This window comes from Phalacrocorax carbo, chromosome 1, assembly GCF_963921805.1.
Source record: "Phalacrocorax carbo chromosome 1, bPhaCar2.1, whole genome shotgun sequence".
NCBI lineage: Eukaryota > Metazoa > Chordata > Aves > Suliformes > Phalacrocoracidae > Phalacrocorax > Phalacrocorax carbo.
Window position 1 is genome coordinate 193,979,097 of NC_087513.1, and position 21,962 is coordinate 194,001,058.

Below are 21,962 nucleotides of genomic sequence, written 5' to 3' on the forward strand. Positions count from 1 at the left end.
ATGGAGGGATGTGGAGGGGACAACAAACATGGAGAGGGGTGAATGAGTGGGGCTGGCACTGAAGGGAGAGCGGGCACATCGGGTTTGGGGAATGAGGTCAGAGCAGGACTGAGCAGTGGGGTTATGCCATGAAAACTATTATTTTTTATTCTTCAGCACTGCCTCTGCTGAAGGCAAGTGCAGTGAGATGCGCTCCAAGAAACCACAGTATTGTTAAACATAGCTCAGGACTGAGCTGTAACTTAAACTCTGATAAATGACTGCCTGCTTTGGTTTATGGACGAAGCTGTCTAGTCTGAGAGAAGGAAGTAAATGTGTCCACTAGCAAGGCTACATGGTCCCCACCAAGGTGAGAGAGTGCAGGGATGCAGCAGCTGTCAGGACTGCGGCCCCACAGCTGCTGGCAGAGACACGCAGTGTCCCCACCCATCCCCACTGAGGGCAGTGGGCAGGCTAGTACTGCCTTTTGAAAAGAAATTCCTTTGCTGCAGCACAAACAAAAAGCATGAAGCAGCTGGCCAGGAGACATCGTGCTGCTCTGCTTAATCCCAGAGCACTGAGGGGGCTCTTGCTGTGTCAGACTGTCCCCCTCTGAAGTGCTGTGCCAAAAGCACAGAAAACATTGTCTGGGGATGAAGGCAGCAGTGGCACTCTCTTGGGAAAACACAGGAACAATAAATCAACTGTATGTTTGTATGAGTGGTGGCAAATAGCAGCACAGCAGGCGGCAGCCCCTCTCCTAAGCCTCCCAAAGCATCCCCTGGCCTTGTGAAAGGTCACAGAGTACAAGCAGTCCCTGCCAGTTCCCACACGGCAGAAGTGGCACTGCTGCAACTGTGAGTTTAACCCCACAGCAATGTCATCATGCTTTTATATTTTTAAGTGAAAACCACACCCTGTTCGCTCTCCAAGTCCCACATGACGGCTGGCCCGTTGGTGCCTGGTCCCCTTCCCCTGGGGACGAGTGGGAAGTGCCCAGTGGAAGGCATCCAAGCAGCTCAGTAGGCAGCCAGCACAAAGCCCCAGGAGCTCATCTGTCTGATAAAATCATCTCACAGTATGAAGATCCTTGCAACTGAAATTGAAAAGTTATTTATTTCCCCTCAAAAGGGGAAAAACAGCTTGCTATGGAGGATGTTTGTCCTTTGGGGCAGGAATCTCACTTTCATGTCTCTGTGCGCTGTCTGGGAGCAGTGAGATGCTCCGACAGGCAGGATGGATGCAGCAGTGCTGATGCCTTCCTGCCCACAGCCTCCCTCTTCTGGGGCAGGTACACCAAGGGGCAGAGTTTGGGCACCGGCTCGAGCTGCTCCTCTCCACGGGACGTGTTTGCCTGGCATTCACGGCAGTGCTGCTAAAATCAGCTCTTTCTCTGCTGCAGCCAGTTAGTGGTGCTGAGGATGCTTCCCCATCCTAATCCCTTGAGGCACTGAACCACCTTGAGAGAAGCCACAGCTGAGGTGTCCTGCATCCTCCCTGACAGTGCTGGGGACATCAGTCTTCACTACCCAAAGGGACAGTGAAGCTTGTACGTGTCCCCCGGGTGCCTCAAAGGGGCGTCACAGCCTCCAAGGTTCTTCCCCCTCTCAAGCCCTCTGCAAGGACACTGGGCAGGTGCTGCTGGGCTCTGCAGCTCACCGAGGGGCTTTTCCATGGGAATGCTCACCCTGCTCACTCTGATGGGACATGAGACCCATTTTAAACCACCCAGGGAATGATTTTACTACTATTCTCATTCTGTACTGCCTTTTCATTTATTGAGAGTGGACTATTTCCAATCATTCCCACATGGCCTAATCCTGCTCCCACTGTAGTCTGCAAAAGGCACAGAATTGACTTGGGCCAATACTCAATACTTTGCAGCATCCCACCCTGGCAGGGCTTTTGGAAGGTTTCTGTGCTCTCTAGCAGCTGCTAGAAGCTACTCTAGCTAGAAGAAAGTAATATCAGAGCAGGTGAGAGCTGAAGAAGCTGCTGAGGGCCAATCTTTACTCCATGCCAGCAGAACCGCTCTCCCAATCCTCAGAGACTCATCTGAAAACTTGACTTGGCATAGACGTGACTCAGACCAAACTGATACTGCACAGGCTGATTTTGCAAGCTCTGGGAAACTGGGAATCTGGGAAATACTGCAGGAAACCCTTGGTGGTGGTGCACACAGATTTCTTATCCCACTTGGATGTTACCTGCTTGCTCGGACCCTGTGCTAAGCAGGACTGCTCGCTTTGTGATGGGTAAGATGGGGGTCCTGCTTCAGGACCGGGGCACCCACATGCCAGAATAATATAGAATAACATTCAGAAGCAACAATGCATCTGTTCAGGCATGTGAATGCTGTTGCATCACCGTCAGGCTTCAAGCCTCAAAGACTTGTCCCACGGCCGGGGGGACTGGTGTGCCGACAGGGCTGAGTTTCCACTAGAGGGTTGTAGTGCTGTGCAGAAGCAGATGCAGTTACTGTGGCAGGAATACTGCGTGTACTCCACGCCTTTGTCAGCAGATCAAAAGCATCCTGCGATAACCCAGCTTCCAGCAGACGCCGCAGTCTCTGATGTACACGAGCTGCAAGCTGTAAGAGGGCTGGTGCCTGAGCAACCCGCTTCCCTCTCTTCCCTGAAAAGCCTCTTGCATTCACATGACTCAGCACCTACTATATATATGCACACACACAGATGTAGCAAGTAAACACCCTGTGTCTATGTGTATACACACACAGACAATATGTTTATTTGTGTACCTGGGATTTTGATGCACGAACATCCACACGGCGCAAGGAGCCAGGGCACCGCTGGTAGAGCAAAGCCCACAGCGTGGCAACACGGCAAACGGGACTGTTCGCAGCATCAGCGCAATCAGCCGGATGGGAAAGTGATAGCTGTTTGTCCTGGCTCCAGGCCATGAGCTGCTGTGCTGTGTGCTGCACCAAATCTGGGTGCTGGCTCCAGGAGCCCTCAAGCCAGCCTTGAACAGGAGCTATCAGAGGGGGCTGCCACTTCTGCCACCAGTCATGTCCCCACATCCAATGCAGCTCAGGAGGTCCTAGTGAGTGCATGTGTATGTGACCCCAGTATGCGTCTGTATATCCTTTACAGTAGCGTATGTATTTTTGCATGTGGATCTATAGAATCATAGAATCACAGATGGGTTTGGGTTGGAAGGGTCCTTTAAAGGTCATCTAGTCCACCCCGCCCCCTGCAATGAGCCTATGTTTGTGGCTTCCTGAGTAGTTGGCGTGCAAAATGCTGGCAATGGTACCACCCAGAACAGGGTGGGTTTACTGCTGAAAACAAGAACTGGAGTTTTCTAACACAGTGGGGAAAGCCCAGATAGTACTGACGTTGCCTTCCTTTTGCAGGAAGAGTAGGAAGGCAAATGCAACCACAAGGCTTGTCTGTAACATGGAAAACACAGCGTGACATTCACAGAGAATTTACATAGTGATTGACTTATGCACCACCTGTTTGTCTGATACTATCACCATTTTCATTTCTAGATAGATGGAAAATATATTTTGCCTACATTTTCATCTATTTTGTTATCAGAAAGGCTCTGAGGAGGTAAGTAGGAGATATTCTTGCAAAACAAATGGTTACAGCAAAAGATGGGCTTTATTTCCCTTGAAAGAGGACCTGATCTTTCCTGTGTTAATACAGCTATGTGGAAACCAACCATTGAGTCCACAGAGAGGCCTGAGAGTGCTGGCATAGATTATGACCCAAAATAGACAGTTGAAGCTTCTGCCCTTTATAGTTGGCTGCTGGAGTGCCTCTTCTCATGCTAGCAGGAGACATCAGAAGGAGGTCAAGTGAGGTGCTTCTTGCCATAGAGGACAAAAAGGCACCGGGGAGAATCATCCAGCTGGGGAGACCTGCAAAGTGGACACATAGGGTTGGGAGAGCCACCTCCCACAAGTTATGGTCTCCATAAACAAGTCTCAGACCTCAGGGAGACCAGACTGGCTGGAGAGCAGGGACTGTGGTGCTGGTGAAGCACCTCCTTCTCTAACCAAGTAACGGTGGTGGCAGCATGAGTCTGTGCTGATACCAGCAATGCAGAACAGCTCCGTAACTCCAGGCCACAGGGGTTACCCCTCTCCTCCTGAGGTGCTGCCATCCCTTGGTGGGCTGACACCGCAGGGCAGAAGGGTGGGGGGTCACCACCAGGGACAGGTGGCTGCCAATGAGCTACGGAGAGGGCAGCAGAGAAGCATGGTGTGAAGCAGGGTTTGGAGTGTGTTATGGTGGTTTGAGGAGGGGAGGAAAGGAACATAAGTGCTGTGTCTGGGAATAAAGTGTCTCAGTAGCTATAGGTTAGGAGGTTAGATTATATTTTTTGGATTACCTATTCTAACCAGTAAGAATATTTATTAGGTAATAATAATGCAATAAATATGTTTATTAATAATCCTTCACATCTAACATTCCTGTAGAAGATAAGAAAAAAAGGGGGAAGTGTTATTTTGGCCGTGTGAATGGTCAGGTGTCGAGGGGAGCGGCCATGCACAAGTGCTTCTGCCCCATCAGGCAGCAACAAAACCCGCCAGCCCTGGTGTGATACAAAGGCAGGCGGCTTTCTGTGCCTGCTTTTGCAAACAGCTCTGCAAACCCTCTTCTCACATAGCGAGGAGTCTCTGTCCCTCCCAAAGGAGTCATAAAATACAGCTTTATCCATCCTGTATGTGGTAATCAGACAGGCTTAAGAGCTTAAGCTCTCATATGGTTGCAATATTTAAAAAAGATTGTGCCAGCCTGTTTGCCTACCTTGGTCTGCTTCTCTAATCAAACTGCTCCTCGGTATGGTCTGGTAGGGACACATTGTTAGTGATGGAGACAGAAAATTGAACTTGCTAACAGAGAAGGGGTTGTTAAACTCACGTCCTTGCAAGGCCGTGCCCAGGGTGATTAACAGCTTGCACAAAGAGCCTGGTGCTGTTGCCCCTGCTCCACTTACCAGCCAGCTGCCAAGCCATGGACCACGGGGATCACACAACAGGCAAAGAAGGTGGAAGCAAACAAATTTCATCCTTTTAGACTGTTTTATTAAACAAAGCCAAGCAAAACAAAACCAACCCCACCATCAATACACCAGCTTCTCAGTTACACAAGACCCCTTTCCACAGCTCTGGGAGAACAAAAAGGCTGAAGTGTAAATGAGATGAGTGTCGGGAGCGTTACACACATGAATATTTATCAAGACAGATCAGACAGGGGCCAATTTGCCACCTCCTGCAGCAGCGTGAGTTCGGTCATCAACAAGTGGGAGGGAAAGGGTGGGTGAAGTGGCTGGTCCATGCTTTTGCATGGGCAGGGGCGTGCAGCATGCTGGCAAAAGGCTGTGCCTGTGCAATAACCATGGGAGCCATCAGCCAGGAACAATGTTGAGAGGCTCCTGGGTTTTGGGACAACAGCTAAGTACAATGCAGGTATGAACGAAGCATACAGTGTCCCTTCCAGTCATGCAATCAGCTTGCAAACTGCACTTATGGAAAAAAACTTACTAGAAGTCATTACCATTCCTTGGGCGTGCCAAGTGCTCATGACAAATCTTTCCTGAAGGACAAAGCAAGGTTAAATCAAACTACAAAGCCTATCAAGCATGAGATTTGCAGCAGTCTAAAAGGGTTAAGGGTTCATATCTTAAACAGTTGAATTATGGCTGCTTCTAGGTATCAATGTATTAAGAACGCTGACCCCCTCGGTGCTGCAGGGAGCTATGGGATGAGCAGCAACGGAGAGATCGCACTGGTTATCGTTTTTATGTACATTTCAAAGTCACTTCCGAAAAAGAAGACGAGATAGTAGTTGAGTATTCCAGCCACGGACATGAGGAACAGGAATAAAATGATGCGCTTTCCAAACAAGTAACCAGGAGTGCTGAGGAGACAGAGGGGGGGAAAAGCAATTCATTAACAAACATCACCTCAAGCAAGAAGCCCTCAGACTTTGGATTCTGCTGTTGACACCAGCTGAAACACCTTGGGGGCTGAGATGGGTGGGGGCAAATTTCTGCTCTGCCTCACATTGCTGCTCTGGCCAGCTGTGAGGTCTTAAATGCCATTTTCAGGATCTGTTTGGGTCTGGATTTGGCCTCCTGCACTCAATATAGGCTGCTACTTACAAAAGTAGCTCTTCAGAGGGATCCGTATGTCTTCTCAGCCATCAAAGGCTGTGGGACAATCCTGTTCCACATAGAATCATAGAATGGTTTGGGTTGGAAGGGACCTTAAAGATCATCTAGTTCCAACTCCCCCTGCCATGGACAGGGACATCTTCCACTAGACCAGATTACTCAAAGCACCATCCAACCTAACCTTGAACACTTCCAGGGGTGGGGCCCCTATAACTTCTCTTGGCAACCTGTTCCAGTGCCTCACCACTGTCCATGACACCAACAAAGATGTGAAACGGTGCCGGTCCCAATACCAACCCCTGGGGAACACTGCTTGTCACTGGTCTCCACTTGGACATTGAGCCATTGACTGCACTCTTTGAGTGAGTCCATCCAGCCAATCCCTTATCCACCGAATGGTCCCTCCGTCAAATCCATGTCTCTCCAATTTAGAGACAAGGGTGTCATGCAGGACAGCGTGCTAACAAGTTTTATCAACATAAAAGGAAGATCCTGTGCAAAGAGTGGCACAAACACACACAAACAGGTGTGTTTGCAAAGGCTGTGAGCAGGAGCTCCTGAAGCAGCCACTCTGTTCCTGCAGCTCCGCTGACGCCTGGTGCCACTGCACCTGCCACGACCAATTTTGTGAAGAGGCTCTGCAAGTCCTTACCTCTGAGTCCTTTCCCCAAGGTAGCCCACAAAGTACTTCTGCCTCACAAACAAGTACATCAGGCCAGCAAAGGCAGCAGGAGCTGGGTAAAGAGTAAGACAACACATTACAGACACCAACACAGGTCTCTCTGTACGTACTATCCCTATCTGCTGCCTGGGCTGGACCAGGAAAGGGGAACCTGCAGCCTTCGGCTATGGGACAGTCACTGGAAGCATGACAGAGACCTTTGCATGGGGAAACAGAGCACTTGCCTTCCCTCGCACCAGGTCTTCTGAAGACTTTGTGGGTGTAATCCAGCCCACAGATGTGCCCACTGCAGAAACCCAGCGCGTGTCATGCTGGGTTCGGGAAGGAGGGTGCTGGCTCAGGCACTGCCTTCACCAGAAATAAAAGGCAGACAATAGATGTACTTCTCTAGGAGCAGGGGAGGACTATTCTATGGTCCAGTACTCATTTCTGAGCACATAAACACAGGCTTTTCCCCTTTTCCCCCTAATTCTAGCTTTCCCCACACCTGCAGGCAACAGCCCTTCTTCTCCTGGTCAGGAAACTCCTCTCTTCCAGAAGAAATAGCCATGGACCCCAGAAAAATACTCATCTTAACTCTAGCAAAACTCAAACTGCATTAAAGGGGATCGTATTTAGAAACACAGGTAAATATTCCTGGGCTGCCCTCAGTGCTGAGAAGGGCTGGCAGCTCTGGAAGTTCAATTAAATGATCCCAGTTCCAGTCCTGGGGATGAATAACGTGACATCCAGCACCCTAGTACTAAACCTTCCACCCAAAAAAGAGGGATCTTATCCATAATGCTTTTATGGAAACATCCCTGACCCGGACTGTCCAGAATCATGTCTGGGAACACATCTGCTGGCATAAACCATACCAGGGAGTGTGCTGCTAATTAAACACCATGGGTAGCGGCAGGACAGCCAGGTGATACTGGCCCCCCTGCTGCAGGAGAATTTGGCTCCTGGAACCATAACCTCCGAAACGCTCACCATCCCTTGCTGAAAGTGGTACAAGGTTGAAGAAAGGAAAAAAACCCTATGTGTTACCTTGGCTGCAGAGAAGGCCAGCGCACCAAAGCATGGCCAGAAACGTAGGGTACGCATGTCCGCAGTTCTGGCTAAAAAGGAATTTGTCAGAGAGAAGTCAGAACACAGGGAAAAGAGAAGTAAAATCAACATGTTTCATGAGCAAAGGATGAATCTGGGCTCTGCTAAAGCAGCTGCAGGTGGGCTTTTACCCCAGAGTGGACGGAGGCCCCCAACCTGCCTGCAGCAGGCAGCTGCCAGGGGCTGGCCGGCGTGACCGCGCGCGAACACCGCGGCTGCCTCGCCCGCAGGTCTGCTTCCCTGTGTCCTCACCTGGATAATGGATGCTTTTGTCCTGCCTGATGAGGAAAACAAACCACCCCGCACACATGCCTGGCACCTGTGAAAGCTGCTTTCCTCCTCTAACCCGTTTGAACATGGCGCATATATAATAGATGCTGTGTGCTTTATTGGCTTGGAAAATCCTTGTAATTAAGTTATATTAATCAAGTCAGTGGCATTGAAAGCTGCACAAGACCAACAAAAGGAGAATCGCACCACAAACAGGAGTCTCTCACAGAGTTAACATGTGTCTTTGCAGGGGAACAGGAACGACTTCCAGCTGCCTCTTTCAGCTGGGAGTGCTTTCTGAGCAGGAAACACTGCCCTCGGCAGAAGTTGCACACCTGTGAAGGGCAGCACTTGGACATCCATCCAGTTTCAAGCACACCATCAGTACTTCACAGGTAATAAAAAAATATTTTATGTTCTTTTCTCTTCTGGGTTGGAATTAGTTTTCCTTCTGCTCTCCCTGAAGGGATGTCAAAGGCAAGTGGTACCAATGTGGTGGAGATGCAGAGAACTGTGTGCCAGGCAGCTGCCTGGGGACCAAGGGGTTTGTACAAGCTCTGTCACCGACCTGCTCCTCGGCAAGTCATCACCTCTCTGCTGCCTCTTTCCTTTTGAACTGCTGTGACCTCAGGACACCAGCTGTGCTTGTATCACACTTCCAGCATTAGCTACTGCTGGGTGAACAGGTTCCCAAATGAATGGACCTAACAGACTTAAGGGCTTCAAGTCCAATACAAATACAGTACCTGGTGTCCAGAAAGTAGCTGGGTTCACCAGAAAACATACTGGAGAACTGCGGGTCTAAATGCTGGAGCAACGCACACAGCAATGGGACTGCAGAGCAAGGTTTGGACCCCAAAAAGGTTTGGATTAAACCTAATGAAGAGAGAGTTGAACCCCACTCTGCCCCCACCAGCTTCTCAGGGCTTGCCTACTCACTTGGCAGTGTAGACACGGTCAAAGGCAGAAGATCCGGGCCGCTGGAACCCCTTGCCGTTGCAGTGTTTGCTTTCATGCTCCACTTTGCTAGCAAAAAAAGCTGTTAAAAAACCACAAAATTTTCAATCTGAGATGTAATTTGGAGATATTGCAGGAGCTGGGCTTTGTGGGCTCAGCTCTGTTCTCACGAGCATCCCGGCTGGACGGCAGGACAGGAACCGGGTGTGTGGAGGTGCAGGATGTGGCCAGGGTGCTCGCTCTGTCACCATGGTATAACTGAACCCTCTGTGCAAGGATACAGTGCAATATGACCTCAGACATCCCCATGTGTTTGTATGTGACTGGCAGCAGGCTTTCAACTCTGAGCCATGCTTCATCCCAGCACTGCACTTTTGGCAGCCCTCACCTCTGTCTGCTGCAGAAGTACAGCCCAGACTCAGTGGGAAAAAAGCTTTCTAGACAGAGCTGCCAAAACAAATTCTTGCTGTCCTGCAGGGCTGGTTCATTCTGCAGAAAGGCCCATTGAAAACCTGGTCCTGGTGGCCGATGTCTACGGGTCTATCTCAGGTGCATCCTTCTTTTAAGCAACAGCGGTGTGTCAGGGTGTTAGCTGCCGCAAAAATGCAACACTGCAAGATAATGTATCATACACTTGAGAAACATATTTTACCTCGTGACACTGAACCAGAGACTATCAATCACGTGTCTAAATACACCAGGCAGAGCCCTGACAGGCCACAAGCTGCAATCTTTGTATTATTGTGCATTCCATCTCAGTGTACCTAAATCAGTCTTTGGTTTAGAATATTAGCCAAGGATATATCTATACGATAACCCATTGGAAAATACATTATTATAACAATAGAAGTGTAACTTGAAAAGCTGCAGGATTTCATCCCTGGAATCTGAAGAGTTACCTCTCTTTTCCCCTCACTGATGCTCTAAGTAGTTCCTTTGTACTTCCACTGCCTTCACAAAAAGCTACTGAGTTTTTTGCCTTCCAGTATTGAGTGATTCCCTGGGTACATACAGCCTTTCTCCAGAAAATCCCATAGTGTTTTAAGCAGCCAGCTTCCCCACTCTGAGCCAGGCTGCAGACCTCCCCACTGCCACCAGCGCAGTGCACTGGCCTGCTCCTGGAGCAGCTGGTCCTGGGGGACCCAGAGCAGACAGCACAGCCACCAAGAGCTCCTGGCATCTCCATCTGCATACCACGCCAGCCTTTGGCATGGGGTTGTTAACCTGCCTATGGGGTCTAAGAGGATCTAGCTGACGAGGACTAGGTTGGACAGCAATTTTTTGTACAGGGCAAAGCTACTGTGATGGGAAAACACTTCCTGCAGGTCTGGGACTACCATGGGCTCAGTGGGATATGCAGCATACCTCCCCCCTTCCTTTCAGCATGTATGTGAAATCACTAGAACATGCCCCAGCTTCAGAGAAAGCCAAGAGTGAGTTACGTATTCTCCCTCTCCGCTGCCACCAGTGTTGCCACTTCCCAAATGCCAGTGTGCTGCTGCAAAGAGGCTCCACAATGCTGAGAGCTGTCAAGCTGGACCCAGACATGTCCAATGTGATGGTGGCCACTGAGGAAAAGAACTTGGAGGTGCCAGTGGTGACACTCCTGGTGCACAGTCTCTGAGATCACGGCTGGGGAGACATGGGGGTGCTGGGTCTCCTGGGAAGGATGTGGCTGTGGAGGTCCAGGCATCTCTCCTGGAAGATCCCACTGTCTCTGACACGGTGTATGGCTCCTTGTTCAATGGACTGGACATTAGGGCAAAGGACAGAGGTAGCGTTATCATGCACACCCGCTCCTCATCCATGGTTGAGGAGCAGGCTTTGCCTCACCTCACTTCAGAGACACTGAGAAGTGATGGGGAGATGCATGCTTTCATTCTTGAAACAGTGAGTGACAGACAGAAAAGAGGAAAGGCACCTCCAAGGTCAATCCATCCCTCAGAGAGCTACTGGCATGAGAGGAACCACCCCACTGAAGAACTGATCTTTCTCCATTGACTCAAGAAAGAGCTTAGACAGCCACTGCACACAAGATGTCCACGTCTTCACCAAAGAAAGGACCACATGGACCCCTGAGGTGAGCGCAGTGAATCAGAAGGGAACCCAGCATCTCACCATCATACCTCTGGAGAGGAAGAGCCTCCTGCTTCAAGTGAGCCTTTCACCCTGAAAGTGGCTCCCTGGGCCTGTCACTCCTTAGCCCTGTCAACCTCACATGCCCTGCAGGCTCCCAAAATCTCCCCAGAAGGCAACCCAGCAGGTGGGTCCCAGCTCCCTGAGGCGCAGCTGGGCTGAAGCTCTGCAATGGGCCGGGAGCACAGCTGACAGATCATATCCAGGGGTGGACCTCATCATGGGTCTGTGCTCACGTCTCAGCAACACTGGGCTTCTGTTAACTCTCCTTCACTTCCCATTGAGGAAATGGGAGACTACAGCGTAAAGCAGCTTGCAGCACCATGGTTATATTTCCTGCTCTTTACTCTGAACCTCAAGGCAAGTGGGTGATTTCACAAACTGGCATGAGAAGAGTGAGTGGAGCAGGGTTGGAGCTGAGCAGTTTAATTCAGCTCAGCTGTACCAGGAGATGATGCCCTCCAGAGCTGCACAGGCTGCCCTGTGCCTGCACCACTGCAGTCCCAATCTGGTCAAGTTAATGTAAAAGAGTTCAATCCAAGCCTGGTTTTTCATAAATTCCTGCCAACCTAACAAGTGCTGGCAAACATGCAGGTTGCTCCTTCTTTCCGTTGACTTCACTTTGTTTCCTCTGTCCTGATCTGCTCAGCTATGACCACCGATTTCCCCTGAAAGGTGCTAAATTGCAACATCTCCCTGATGTAAGAACAAAACCTAAAACTACGTGTATGACTCAGCAGCATCCAGTCACACAAGTCATTCTGTAGGACGTGGAGGGCAGTAAATGGATCTCAGACTGGGGCAGCACCACAGCCCACCTCCAGCTTCAGGAATAACAACATTCACCCAAACTGTTTTCTAGTCCTGCACCAGGTACAGCAAAGCATAAAGACCTGAACTGACACGGTGTTGACTTACATACTTAAAGACAGTCAAGCAGATGCCCAAGTGCTTTGCTGAACCAGGGTCATAGCAAGAATTCAGTACAACTGAAATCCCTCGACAAGCATTTCCACTGCCTTAAGTACTGCATTTCTTGCAGGACTGCTTATCTGTTGGGTCCTTCTAGAAAGAAAGCTTGGGAGGAGAAAACCGGATGACACAAAGTCTAAAATCATGGGCTAGGGCTGTGTGCCATTCATGCTTGGCATGCTAAGTCCTCTGCCAGGCACCACACTGCCCGCTTGCAGCATTTGGGTCAGTAATCTCAGAAACTGATTTCCATGATGTAAAAGTGCATGTCAGGCTGCAAGGCAAATGCCTGTACATAAAGTCATCTGGTTAAATAGCAAGAAATGTACATGTGACAGATTTTTTTAATTGCAGTACATGCTCTGATCTCAATGTGCCGTGTTCTGGTGACATCACACACTGTGCATTTACCAGAAAAAAAGCATTGGGTTAAATGATGTGGCCTCTAGTGCCTATGTTGAAACTAAACCAGTCTGCATCTCTTTTTTTTCACCCTCCGGCAGCCAGGCTTATGCTGACACTCCCACCACTTCCCTTCTCTGCAGAAGCCCAAGAATAGCCCATTTCCTAAGACCAAATGTGGGGTCTGTCCTCAGTGGGAGTCTCTCATTTGCACCAAGAAACCTTCACAGAAGATTTCTAGCATTTGCATCAGCTCTGCCATCCCACTGCCAAGTCTCCTTGAACCTGGGTGAACTCAGTGCAGCTGTGGCAAAAGTCACTCCCTTCTCTGTATTCTGGGCAGAATTTCTTGCTAAAATGATTATTTGTAAGAGATGATGATCAAGTTTAAACCAGATTTTCACAAAAGAGAAACTTGTTGCTTTATTTTAAAAATTCTGAAGAATAGTAGGGGTTATAGAGGTCTAAATAAGAGCTAAAAGGGAAACTTCTCCATTGCAGGAAATGCGCAGTATTCTTGGCACTGCAGTTAATTAAGATTAGTTGGAATGTAGGACCTGGAGATGCTGGAAAGCAGAAGACCAGCTTGCCCACAAAAACCCCAGACTCCTCTGATGAGTTGGTGGAGTTTTGCCCCCTTCACCCAGCTCCATGCAAAGGTCCGACCCATCGCAGCCCCCCATGGCCCTGGGCCCTGCCCATGGCGGCAGGCCTCCAGCTGGAGAGCAGCCCTAGCTACCCACATTAGGGACTTTAACCAGGAAAGGAGGTCTCAGTCATCAAATTGAAATGCATATTGTCACAGGATACCCCAGCATATTAGTCCTTTCATTGGCTGACATAGGTATAACAAACTCACTCTAGAATATCACAGAGTAGGACCATGCGACTGCCAAGACACTGCAATGATGGCATGCAAAATTATATGCTTAGAAGATCATTTCTAAAGGCAAAGTCACGCCTAAGCATACACATGCTTATAATCAGAGATTATCTATCCAAAGATTGGATCTGCATACATCACCCTGAACTCTTCTCAGTTCCCTTTTAGCCTTTAAATAAATGCTTATCTTTGTCTTACCGTTCTGGACAACACTTATCAAGGTGACGATGGCGAGCAGGACAATGCTTCCCAGGGTTTCCTGGTCCATCTTGCAAGAGGGCTGTCAGGGTGGTGGTGCAGCCTCAGTAGCAGCTCAGCCCTGCAAGCACAGAAGGAGGAAGTGAAGGTTTTTCTTATCTTGAATCATGAAACACTTCCTATGGCTTCACAGGACAGTGGCAGCACCCTACACTCGGGTGCCTGTCAGAGCAACACAGCCACAGAATCACTCACTCATAATATACAGATGATGTCCAGAGAAACAAGAGATTATATGACTGTTATCTAAGAGGATATACAATGTGGAAAGATATCTATTGCCCTTCCTGCCCAGTAGCAAAATAGCAACCTTGATATCTAAAGTATGTCTGATCATTTGTCTAGCTGTGTGGAACAGTGGAAAGGCTGGAGGAGACCAGCCAGCCTATCACATCATTGCCTGCAAGTGCCGACCACTCCACAGGTAGCTGGGAGGAGAAATAATGTTGGTGAGTCTCAATAATGCTGCTGCTCCCAGACACCTGCCCTTCCTGGTCACATCTCTGTCAGCCTCACCAGTGAGGAGGCTCCATGTCTCCAGGTCACAAGTAAAAGCTCCTGATCCATCTGGCATATGTGAACGGGCAGTACGCAAATGCTGTGAACATCACGTGCGGGCACAAAAATGTCTTTCATTACCAGCGATGTATCCTGCATCCTTCCCCCCTACAGATAACTCCCTGCAAGACAGTGACAGCTGCCAGCATTCAATATTTTACAGACTGAGACTTTGCAATTGTACCCCAATTTCAGCAGTCCGAGCTCAATACAGCTGAACGTAATTACTGCAGCGTGTTCATGCCTGAGCTTCAACCCCGTGACAGAGATGGCAGGGAAGCACAGGCCGTGGTGTTTGATGGCTGCAGAAAGTCCCGCAGCTTCTGTCAGATCGCTGGAAAGCAACCTCATCCAAAGCGCACTCATCAAACGTAACCACTCCGCTCCCGTTTGCCCATATTCTGATGGGGAAAAGCCTTGTGAAAAATCCTTACATTTAGTAGGCATTTAACATTAATAACAGTAACATTTCCACTGGACTGAGCCCTGGACAACTTTTGCCCCATCTGTCTGTCTGTCTGTACTCCAACACATGCTATCCAGAACGTCCAAGTGCTGCCCAGCATCCAAACCATGGCCGGATAACTGGTTACCTCTCTCTGGATGGGACACAGCCTGGCAGGACCTCCCGGAAGGTGCAACGCCGTGAAATCCATCTTGTTCAATGGGGACACATTTACCTACAACAGTGTTTTTATCCAGTCTCTCTATCATGCAAATTATTATAATCCGTACTATTAGATATGGAAAACTTTCCATATCTAATCACAGATTAGATATGTATCTCATCACAGGTACTTTTGGTACAAGCAAATATATAGAACCACGCTGGCTTAGAGGTAGGGGATTAACACTGTGAGTTGTGACCTTCTGTTAAATTAATATAAGAAGGCTGTCTTTATAGGATACTTTCCCTATAGTCCACACAGACACAACTGTGTGAGCAGCAAGGCCATAGGTAGTATCTAGATTGAGATCTGGCCTTTTATTAGGCGAAATGCTTTTATTAGGATTGAAGTTCTTTCTCCCCACAAAACGGACTTTTCTTACTTAAGCATCAAAGTTTATGTTTTGTGGTCTACTGAGCACAGGATCATAGCTGGTATTTAAGGATAGTATTTAATGCTAAGCGTCTACTAATCTCCTGAAGAGAAAAACCCATCACCTAAAAGCCATTATGGAATTAAGTCAAAAGAGGAATATTGTCCAAGCAGAGACCAGTGCCATGACCATGAAGAAAGGATGTGTGCACGGACACAGGCAGGCAGGAGGGAGCTGCTGATGGGAGAGTGAGAAGGAGTCAGCACAGGTCCTCAGCGCATCCACAGCAGGACGAATCCCAGCCATCCTCCCACAGCAGGCATTGATCCTTCTCTCTCTTCTGCCTGTTTTACACCAGTGTAAACCTACAAGGCAGCTTGAGGCTTGCTTTTACAAGGGGCAGTAGAAGCAGATGAGCCTGCTCTATCTCCTCCAACTTCCCATGAAAATGCACATGCTTCCCTGCTTTCAAAGATTCCCCAAAGATGGCTTCAGTCTGGCAGAAGTCTCATATTAAAGGGGGTAGGAATCAGGCTGCCAAGGTCTGAAGTTGCCGTAATGCCAAAAAAAAAAAAAAATACCCCCGTGTGCCGGCCAAGTTGCGAGGGCTGGGCTGCTGATGCCTTTGCTTTCTCCTCATCTTGCTCTTTGTTTTCCACCTCTTTGTTTTCCTGCTGCTCAGCACCTCTCACCACACCCTTATCCCCGCTTTGCTCTTCTGCTCTGCCCCTTCTATTCCCGCCTGACCCCTGGCATCGCTCAGCACTGCAGGACCCACCGGTGGCACCAGCACTTTGCTGGAAACCCAGCCTGTTACTTCCTCTTGCTGAGGCTTGCTTCAAAGTCATCCTTCATATATGCATGGAGGAAAACAGGGCTTCATCCTCCTCCCTGCAAAAAAACCCACCGTGATATCAACTCCAGGGATTGCTAAGCTGATTTCTGGGTGTGCTGGGAGTAAAAAATGCTTTGGCATCAAGAATCTATTTGGTATGGCTGCCTTAAAATAAGAACTGCAGATTTTTTGGTTTTTTGTGGTTTTTTTTAAAGTGCAGTGGCACTCTGAGGGCTTTGTTTAAGGAAGAGCAGAGGACATCAAGAGGGTATGAGAGACACTGAAGAAGAATTGCTGTCCCTTTACCAAGTCAGAGCAATGCTGTTGTAAATATGGTCGGACAGAGCAGAAACCCCTTGGGGAGGGAATATTATCTTTTTGTACCCCTTGGTGCTGGAACAGCTGCAGGATGGAAGGAGGTTCTGGCAAATATTTTTTGCAATTTGGGGAATGACCTTGGCAAGGGAGGGCTAAGGTGGAGTCAAAATGATTCTGCAAACAGCTTCTTCCATACCTACATATTAAACTGTTCCCTCTCCCCGAGACCCAAATATCTGGGCGGCTCTTGCCTCCCCTTTTGTGAGATACACACAGGACCACTGTCTGGGTCAGGCAAAATTGGCACCACCTGAAAACACTATCCGCCTGGGTTGAAAGACTGGTGCAAAACACCTCCATCATATCCCACCTGGCCATTTGAAATAGGGGATTTTCCCAAGCAGGCAAAAAAAAAAAAAGAATAGAAAAGAACAGGTGGAAACATGCCTGCATCTGCTGCAACCCCAGTTGCTCTCCAGGCACTGATAATTCTGTGGTTCAGCAGCTGCTGTCAGACCCTGGCCCTTCTGCTTGCTGCATTGCTATTGGAAATCCACATCTTCCTGTCTGAGGAAGATAACCTTGACACAGTGAGCCATGAAGCTCATGAAAATGTGCAAAGCCAGCGAGCTTTACCAGTTGTGCTGCGAGGCTTCCCACACATTAATCTCCTCCTCTGGAAATCTTGAACAGCCAGTCAAAATAATCCTTTCGTAGAATTGCTTTCATACGGAAGGGGGAAGGACTGGGAACACAGATCTATAAATATCTTTTAGGATGTTCATCTGTTCTCTCCTCTCATGCACTCTGCTCAGTGCTCGGCTGCAAGCACTCCAATGAAAGTATGTGTCCTAATAAAATAAAAGCTGCTCCTGTGAAGTTCCTATATACAAATGTCAGGCGACACACAGCCGTCATGCTTTATCATAAATGCAGTGGGACACAAGCCCCTTGGACTGGTTGGTTAATATTAGCAGAGTGCTTTGAAAACTTAAAGCACCACATAACCACCAAATGTATAGTACATATAGATATGCATGTGTGACTACCTGCTGTCGTGTCAGTCTGTTCAGCATCACATCTTTTCCAAAGCCTGACACAACCCCAAAGAAGAGCATGAACAGAGCTGGAACCATGAAGTGTAACACGAAGAAAAGGGCAATGCTGTCTTCATTTTGCGCGGCCAAGAGAATGACACTGTGGGAGCAGTCAGAGTGCCACTTCGAAAGCCCCTTCTTCTCCACACTTCATAGTCTTCATCCTTTTCATGACTGTCTCCATACTCCATTTGTCCAGATTCAGCTCAAAACACAGCGCTTGAAGACACAGCCCATAGACCCTCTGGGCCTCTCGTGCAGCCTCCTCCTCACCCTGTGTCTCACCCACCACTCTCCCAAATTACATTTGCCTTTTTGTACGAGCGCTTCACTGCTGACATCCCTGCGGCTGCGCTTCACCCTCGGGTCCATTTCTGCAGTGCTCCTGCCTCTCTAGCGAGCCCCATATAACTGATTTTGCATGCTGGGACTCGCCTTCCCCTTATCTTCTTTCAGTTTCAGTGGGTTGAGCCTGCAGCTCTGCTGCAATGCAGCAAGACCAGTTTGAATCCAAGCCCCTCCACAGGGATGCTGGAAACCCGCCTCCGACCTGGTCAGATCTACAGATTTTGTATTGTCTCTGCCATCAGGAGACCAGAGAATTGAGCAGAGCCTAGGACAGCCCAATCTGAGACCATTTTGGAAAAGCTCCCTGATTTCCCAGGAAACTATTGGTAGGGTTTGAGCAGTGCCCATGGGCGGCAGAGCCACCTCGTGGGGACTTCCTCTCTGTTGTGTCTCCCTCCCTTTCTCCCAAGAAGCAGCTTCTCAGCAGCCATTTTGATACCATGTCGTGATACCATGTTGTGTCACCATGGTGGCCTCTGGACAGCTGCAGCAATTAGCCACCCTGTCACAGGAGGAAATTCACAGAATCACAGAAGGGCTGAGGTTGGAAGTCACCTCTGGAGGTCATCTTGGCCAACCCTCCTGCTCAAGCAGGGCCTCCTAGAGCCAGTCACTTAGAACTGTCCAAACAGCTTTTGAACTAATTTATCCAAGGATGGAGACTCCACAACCTCCCTGGGCAACTGGTGCCCATGTTTGGTCGCCCTCACAGTAAAACAGTGTTTCCTGATGTGCAGGGCGAACCTTCTGTGTTTCAGTTTGTGCCCATTGCCCCTGGTCCTGTCACTGAGCACCACTGAAGAGGGCCTGGCTCCATCTTCTTTGCACCCTCCCTTCAGGTATTTATACACATTGATGAGATCCCCTTGAGCCTTCTCTTCTCCAGGCTGAACAGTCCCAGCTCCCTCAGCCTTTCCTCATAGGAGAGATGCTCCAGTCCCTTGACCATCTTTGTGACCCTTCATTGGACTCTCTCCAGCGTGTCCATGCCTCTCTTGTGCTGGGGACCTGAGAATTGGTCCAGTACTCCAGGTCATGAGTACTCATCAGTGCTGAGTAGAGGGGAAGGATCACCTCCCTTGACCTGCTGGCAACTCTTTTAATGCAGCTCAGAATACCATTCTCCTTCTTTGCTGCAAAGGCACATTGCTGGGTCATGTTCATCATGGTGTTCATCAGGACCCCCAGGTCCATTTCAGCCAAGACGCTTTCCAGCCAGGCAGCTCCCAGCATATGCTGCTGCATAGGGCTGTTCCTCCCCAGGTGCAGGACTTTACGCTTACCCTTGTATAACTTCATGAGGTTCCCATCAGCCCATTTCTCCAGCCTGTTGAGGTCTCTCTAGACAGCAGTACAACCCTCTGGCGTATGAACTACCCCTCTGAGTTTGGTGTTGTCTGCAAACTTGCTGAGGGTACACTCTGCCCCATCATCCAGATCATGAAGACGTTGAACAGGACTGGACCCAATATTGGCCCTTGAGGTACACCAATAGTTACTGGCCTCAAATGAGACTTTGTGCCACTGATCACCACCCTCTGGTCCTGGCCATTCAGCCAGCTTTCAATCCACCCGCCTGTTCATCCAGCCTTTACATAAACAGCTTCTTCGTGAGGATCTTATGGGAGACAGTGTCAAAAGCCTTACTGGAATCCAGGTAGACAATATCCATTGCTCTCCCCTCATCTACCAGGCCAATCACTTCATGATGGAAGTTTACCGAGTTGGTCAAGCATAACTTCCCCTTGGCGAAGCCATGCTGACTACTCCTGATGATTTATTTGTCCTTGATGTGCGTGGAGATGGTCTCCAGCATTAGCTGCTCCACCACCTTCCCAGGGACTGAGGTGAAGCTGCCCGGCCTGTAGTTCCCTAGGTCCTCCTTCTTGCCCGTCTTGAAGATGGGGGTGGCATGTGCTTTTCTCTAGTCCTTGGGGACTTCTCCCAGTTGCCATAATCAATCGAAGGTGATCAAAAGTGGCCTTGCAATGACATCTGCCAGCTCCCTCAGCACTTTTGGGTACATCCCATCAGGGCCCAAGGACTTATGTACCTGCAGGTCGCTTAAGTATTCCCTGACCTGATCCTCATCTGCCTAAGGTAAGCCTTCCTTGCTCCCTCAGCCTCTGGAGCCTGGGATTCCTGAAGGCAAATTACACTACTTTAGCATGATTTGGTCTTCATGACTCACGGTAGCTGTCATTATCACCTTATTACCTTTTAGGTGGCTGCAAATTGATTGTTTAATAATTCATTTTATAGATTTTTTTTTTTTTTTGAGCTGAAGTGAGGCTGCCTGGGCAGCAGTTTCCCCTCTGCTCCCCTTTGAGATATTTCTTTTGCCCTGACTCATTTCTGTCACTGTTTCCACTTTCCATTACCTCTTGCAAATAATTCTCACAGACCTTTAAATAGCGTGGGATGAATTTTGTCTTCTGTTCCTCAAATCTCTGGTCACAACTAGTCCTTTTAGTATTGAAACTATAGGCAGGAAGGAAAGACACTGGATACTTTGGTCGTGTATTAAGCGATGGGCCGATGCTCATTTTCGCCTTCCTTGTCCTTGGCATACTCTGACAGAGCTTTCTGCCGACTGGTCTGTCTCCGAAAGAAGCTGTCAGGCTCCCACCCACAGTTGTCCTGCCAACAGACATAACTTTAAACTCTATTTTCTTCTGCTTGTCTACCGTTTCCCTCTCCCTTGCTGCTACGGGAGAGGCCACAGAAACAACAGGGAAACAAAGGGAAGGAATATTCTTCAGATTAAAAAGGCAAACAGGCACCAGAGCTGGGGGTTCAGGAACCCGACGCACCATCCCCACCGCAGGCCGCTGCAGCAGAAGGGGCAGGAACACAAAGCGACGCTCCGCGGGGCACCTCAGCCCGCGGCGGGGCCGCTCCGCGGGGCGGGGCGGGGCGGGGGACGGCGGCCCCGCCGTGGGTCCGTGGGCAGAGCCCGCCGCTCCCCGCGGGGAGGCGCCGCCGCCCCCGGCCGCCGCGGCGATCAGGAGCGCCCGGGCGGGCCTGGCTTCCAGCGCGTCTCTGTGGCGCAATCGGTTAGCGCGTTCGGCTGTTAACCGAAAGGTTGGTGGTTCGAGCCCACCCAGGGACGAGAGGCTGTACGTTTTGTGGCGCCGACGTATTTTTTTAACACCCTGCGGGGCCAGTTTCGCGGCGGGTGGATCCGGCCTCCGCCGCCTTTACGCGGCGGGGAGATGCCCGCGACCCGCCCTCAGCCCCGGGGCCACGCCCTCCGCCGAGGGGAGCTTTCCCCGTGAGTGCCACGGGCCGTGGGGGAACCGCGCGAGTCCGCGCCGCCACGCTCCCCGTTCCCGCTCAAGAGGGGCTGCAGAAACACATCCCCGCAGCGGAGGTTTCCGTAGTGTAGTGGTTATCACGTTCGCCTAACACGCGAAAGGTCCCCGGTTCGAAACCGGGCGGAAACACCTTGTTTTTTCTGTCCTTCCCGTGACACCCGCTGACGTTCTGGTTTTCCGATTCCTCCTTTAAAACCCGCCCGCGCACGGCATCGGGGGCAGCCTGCGAGCGGGAGAAGCCCCCCCGTCTCCTCGGTGTGGGTTCTGCGCTGCAGCGAGGCCGGGGTGGAAGCACAAGGGCAAGGCCGCATGTTTTATTTTGAGCGTTTGGTGCGTTCCCCCTTACAAAATTCCCCTTTGCAAACAGACTTTTCCCTCGTGTACTTGAAAGGACGACCTAAAGGAGGAGAAGTGAGTCTCAAGCTGACGTGGTCTGAACATCATCAGAAAATTCTGGACAAAAACTTTTAAAATAGTATGATTCCACCGCCGCATGACAGTGGTGTCACCGCGTGCCCCTGAACGCACGACGCTGTAGAAGATGTTTGGTTAGTCAGCCCAAGAGCTGCTGAAGTTTGGGCCGGAGGTAATGCCAGTGAATGGTAACGCCTGTGGTGCTGTGGCACAAAGTATTTAAAAATCTCATCTTCCCAAGGCAAAGCAAGGCTTG

At 49.7% G+C, this 21,962-nt stretch overlaps 1 protein-coding gene and 2 non-coding genes across 3 annotated transcripts; 2 read left to right on the forward strand and 1 right to left on the reverse strand.

Moving 5' to 3' along the window:
* Window positions 1-5,016: 5,016 nt before the first annotated feature.
* ALOX5AP (arachidonate 5-lipoxygenase activating protein) lies at window positions 5,017-13,848 on the reverse strand. The gene is made up of 5 exons (XM_009510681.2): window positions 13,719-13,848; window positions 9,110-9,209; window positions 7,841-7,911; window positions 6,782-6,863; window positions 5,017-5,873 (listed from the first exon to the last, which is right to left on the reverse strand). The coding sequence occupies exons 1-5, from the start codon at window positions 13,786-13,788 to the stop codon at window positions 5,711-5,713; spliced, it is 486 nt and encodes a 161-aa protein (XP_009508976.1). The 5' UTR covers window positions 13,789-13,848; the 3' UTR covers window positions 5,017-5,710.
* A 7,165-nt stretch (window positions 13,849-21,013) lies between these two features.
* Window positions 21,014-21,087, forward strand: TRNAN-GUU (transfer RNA asparagine (anticodon GUU)). Its single transcript has one exon. It is a non-coding gene; the product is annotated as a tRNA-Asn (tRNA).
* Window positions 21,088-21,348: 261 nt separating this feature from the next.
* On the forward strand, window positions 21,349-21,421 carry TRNAV-AAC (transfer RNA valine (anticodon AAC)). Its single transcript has one exon. It is a non-coding gene; the product is annotated as a tRNA-Val (tRNA).
* Window positions 21,422-21,962: the final 541 nt, after the last annotated feature.

Coding starts and splice junctions, on each gene's coding strand:
- ALOX5AP (XM_009510681.2), bottom strand. CDS start 13,788: ATGGACCAGGAAACCCTGGGAAGCATTGTCCTGCTCGCCATCGTCACC. Junction 6,864..7,840: donor TGGCCTTCTCTGCAGCCAAG/GTAACACATAGG, acceptor CTCTTTACCCAG/CTCCTGCTGCCTTTGCTGGC. Junction 5,874..6,781: donor CTTGGGGAAAGGACTCAGAG/GTAAGGACTTGC, acceptor CTGTCTCCTCAG/CACTCCTGGTTACTTGTTTG.